We start from the raw sequence: 3,813 nt of genomic DNA on the forward strand, positions 1-3,813 counted from the left end.
TTGTCGGCCTGGCTGGGGGCTCCCGGCAGATTGGTGAGCTTGCGGCGGCCCCCCGCCGAGCCGGCGCTGCTGGGCGAGGAGGAGGAGGAGGCACCAGAGCGAGCCACCTCCGGGTCACAGCCGATGAAGACCTGCGAGCCGTCCTCCGGTGCCAGCCCGGGGTGGACGTACGCCTGCATGGGCAGTGCGTTCCTGTAGGAGGGGCAGCAGGAGAACCAGGAGTTGAGGACGTCCTGGCGCCGGACGCAGTGGTGGATGAAGATGAAGAGTCCCAGCGCCACGGCGGTGATGCCATAGAGGCAGGTGAAGATGATGTTCAGGTACCGGCGCTGGGAGACGGCCATGGCACCGAATGTCCACAGGGCGATGTACAAGGTGTGGGTGGTCACCAGCGCCCAGAATTGCACCTGCAGAGAGTAGACTCCGTCCGCCTCGGGGCAGGGCGGCCCTGAGTTCAGCGTGACCGAGATGGACCCAGAGTCCGTCAGGAGGTCGCTGGCACCCCCCAGCCGTGGCGGTGGCTCCAGCGGCTCAGGGACATCTTTCTGGTGTGCCGGTCGGCACTGGAGGCTGAGCCCAGCGCAGAGGAAGTAAATCCAGGTGACAAGCAAGATGAAAGCCACGGGGACGTAGAAAGCCCCCAGGCTGGGCCGCCACACCAGCCAGCAGCTGTACAGGAGGAAAGGGGCTTTGATGAGCAGACCTGGGTGCCTGCACAGCCGGCAGCCACGTGTTGTGGTACTGTGATGCTCAGCACCCCTGCCTCGATGGCACAGGCTCTGCAGAGGCATGCTGGCTGCCTGGCTGGGTTTTTTTTTCCCAATATATGGATAGCTCTTGGGAAAAAGCTCACCGGCCTTTCCCAAGCTTGCCGGGATTCCCGGTGCTGCCGGTTCCCCTGCCCCGGCAGAGGGAGGCCACCCGTTTGGGGAGGAAGGCATGGTTGAGCAGGGACACTTACTAGGGGTTGTTGTCATGGTAGTTGTGGATGTTGACGGCTGCCGTGATCCCACAGATGATGAGGGGGATCCCGCCGGCGATCAGATAGAACCTGCACAGGGGGGGACGGTGTCACCGCACACCCGGAGCGAGCCCTCGAGAGAGCACGGCACGGCTGTGGGCGGGCGAGGCGGGTAACCCCCGCCCCCAGCCTCTGGACGTGGGGCAGGGGAAGCTCCCGCAGCTCTCTGCTCCCCTGCAGGGCGGCACGAGGGGAAGGGCTGTTAATACCGTAGCATGGGTCTGGGGGCCGGCTGGGACGCGTCCCCGTCTGGCTGCCGCGGCGCCTTCCAGGTCGCCTCCTTGTAGAGCACTCTGGCTTTCACCGCCATCCACAGCAGGGTGGAGAGGGAGGAGTAGTGCAAGATGATGCCGACCTGTGGGAGAGAGGTGATGGTCGGGAAGGGGGAGTGCTGCGGACATGGCTGCGTCCCCTCCGGTCACCATCCTGCAGGTCCCAACAGAGCAAAACCTCACCATGCTGGGCTGCCCAGACTTGCTGTTCGCAGAGCAGCCCCGGGCAGTGGCAGCACGCGGTGGCCGTCCCCTCTCCGCTGGTACCTACCGCTTGGACGATCAGGTAGCCGGTGAGGGTGATGCCTCCCGCGAAGACAGCGGCCGTCATGGCGATGTGGAAGCAGAGGTTAAGCAGCATGTGCCAGCCCTTCCGCGGGATGAGAATGGTACTGGAAGACAGGCACAGCAGGCCCCCATGAGCTCCTGCCTGGCCGTGAGCAGGACAGTTATTTGCAGCATGTGAGAGAGCCACAGCTCCTGCCAGCACAAATCCTGCCTCTGCTGCTCTGGAGGGATGCTCCGACACGGCCTGTCCCTGGCCAGGCAACGGAGCGTGGCTGATAAAGAAGCCATACACGTAAGAGCATGCATGTGGCAACGTGCCCATCACAGGGCTGTCAGCAGGGAGCCACCGGTGCTGGGACGCGGAGAAGGGGACGGCAGGAGCCGGGCTGGAGGTAAGGGATGCTCTCCTGGTGCCCTGGCTCTGGGTTGTTCCTGGCTCTGGCTGGGCAGCAGTCATTGCTTCCAGCGGGAGATGTGGGCTGATAGCGCTGCCCGGCTTTGCTGGTGTTTGCTTCACTTACAGCCACAGGAATGGCTTGACCTTATATTTATCTAAATAAGTACTTGTTCAGTGTTAGATATAATAATTACTATTGGGCTCTTCCAACTGGGTAGTAGTTAGATGTGGACTGATAGTGTTGCTTGGCTTTAACTGTTAATACTGGTTTCACTTATCATAAATTGAATGGCTTGGCCTTACATGTATCTCATTAAGTACTGTTAAGTATTTGATATAATAATTACTGTCGGGTTCTTCCAAATAGGTGATAGCTAGATGTGGACTGATAGTGTTGCTTGACTTTTTGTTAGTGTTTGTTCCACTTATAGTAAGGGGAACAGTTTGGCCTTGTATTTATCTCGTTAAATACTTGTTAGATATAATACTTATTACTGGGTTCTTCCTGAGAAACAGATAATAGATTTAGCTAACAATGTTGCTTGACTTCGTTAGTGTTTGTTTCACTTATAGCAAGAGGAATGGTTTGGCCTCACATGTATCTCATTAAGTGCTTGTTAAGTGTTAGATATAATCGTTCTTGTTGGGTTCTTCCAGCAGGGCAATAGATGTGGACCGAGAGCATTGCTTGGCTTCGTTAGTGCTTGTTTCACTTACAGCAGGAGGCTCTTACTTTGGCCTTATGTGCATCTCATTAAGTACTCGTTAAGTGTTAGATATAACTATTTCTGTGTTCTTTTTGCTTTAAAGAAGGCAGCTTCTTGGTAAGTGGCCTGCTGAGGCGGTCTCACTCTGACTCGTGCAGTGACCTGCATCCTGGTGGGGGGTGGAAGGGGGGCTCGGTGTTAACTGTGGGGCAGTGAGGGGCTCCCGCTGCACCTGGGGCTCTGAGCAGGACCTGCTGCCGAGCGTTGCTTGCTGCTGCCTTACAGGGGTGATGGAGGAGCGGTGGAGAGCCCTCGGCCCCGGAGGGGGCCCAGCACCAGCCTGGGGTGAGGCTCTGGCAGCACGGCTGGCCCTGCTCCTGCCCTTTGCTAAGCGCCCTGTTCACTCCATGCCGGTTGCCCATGGGGCACTGCTTTTGTAGAAGGAAGGCCCCCCCGGCTCCTGTCCAGCCACCACTCTGCTGCCCACTGCCCCACTGTCCCCTCGCCTGGGGGCTCGTTGGCCCCAGGTATGGCGGGACCCCATCCCTGAGCTGCTCACCATTTCTGACCCAACAAGGTCTCAGGGGGTCTTCACATCCACCCTCAAAGTCTCACTCACCTCCTCCATGCCTCACATTGCAGGACAAGACACAGCCAACCAGCCCAAGGCCCCCATCACCATCAAGGCAGGACACATCCAGCCATTGCCCCAAGATGGGCTCCTGTGGCAGCACTACTTGCCTGGCAGCACTTTCCTGAAGGGCTGTCATCTCCTGAAAGCCCGTGCCCTTAAATGCCATGTCCTAGAGGGCCATCTCCTGAAGGGCCATCCCCTGGACGGCCATCCCTGCACACCTTCCTCCTGGATGCTGGCAGTGCCTGGGGAGCTCCTCCAGCTGCCCACAGAGACGCCCACCCGAGCACAGCCCCTCCAACCGTCACCACGGCCAAGGCTGGCGCCAAGACACTCACCCGTGGTTGACGATGTAGGTGATGATGGTGGTGAAGAGGCAGAGCAGCAGCACGGCCGTGCAGGTGTACATGGCCGGGTGCAGCACCTCCACGGCGCCTCGTGCCTCGCTGGGGAAACCACTCAGCTCCTGCACAGCAGAGCACAGCCCGTCAGAC

The 3,813-nt window shown here is 59.1% G+C and overlaps 1 protein-coding gene across 1 annotated transcript in view; it reads right to left on the reverse strand.

The window, feature by feature from the left end:
• Nucleotides 1-3,813, reverse strand: part of GPR124 (G protein-coupled receptor 124) — a 30,389-nt gene that overhangs the window by 3,004 nt on the left and 23,572 nt on the right. The window contains exons 8-12 of the mRNA XM_009318626.1: nt 3,658-3,785; nt 1,565-1,685; nt 1,231-1,376; nt 962-1,051; nt 9-669 (exon numbers count right to left, since the gene is read on the reverse strand). Coding sequence (XP_009316901.1) covers nt 9-669; nt 962-1,051; nt 1,231-1,376; nt 1,565-1,685; nt 3,658-3,785 — 1,146 coding nt within the window. The remainder of the gene's footprint in view (nt 1-8; nt 670-961; nt 1,052-1,230; nt 1,377-1,564; nt 1,686-3,657; nt 3,786-3,813) is intronic.

This window comes from Pygoscelis adeliae, unplaced genomic scaffold (assembly GCF_000699105.1).
Source record: "Pygoscelis adeliae isolate BGI_AS28 unplaced genomic scaffold, ASM69910v1 Scaffold52, whole genome shotgun sequence".
In the NCBI taxonomy this organism is placed as follows: Eukaryota; Metazoa; Chordata; class Aves; order Sphenisciformes; family Spheniscidae; genus Pygoscelis; species Pygoscelis adeliae.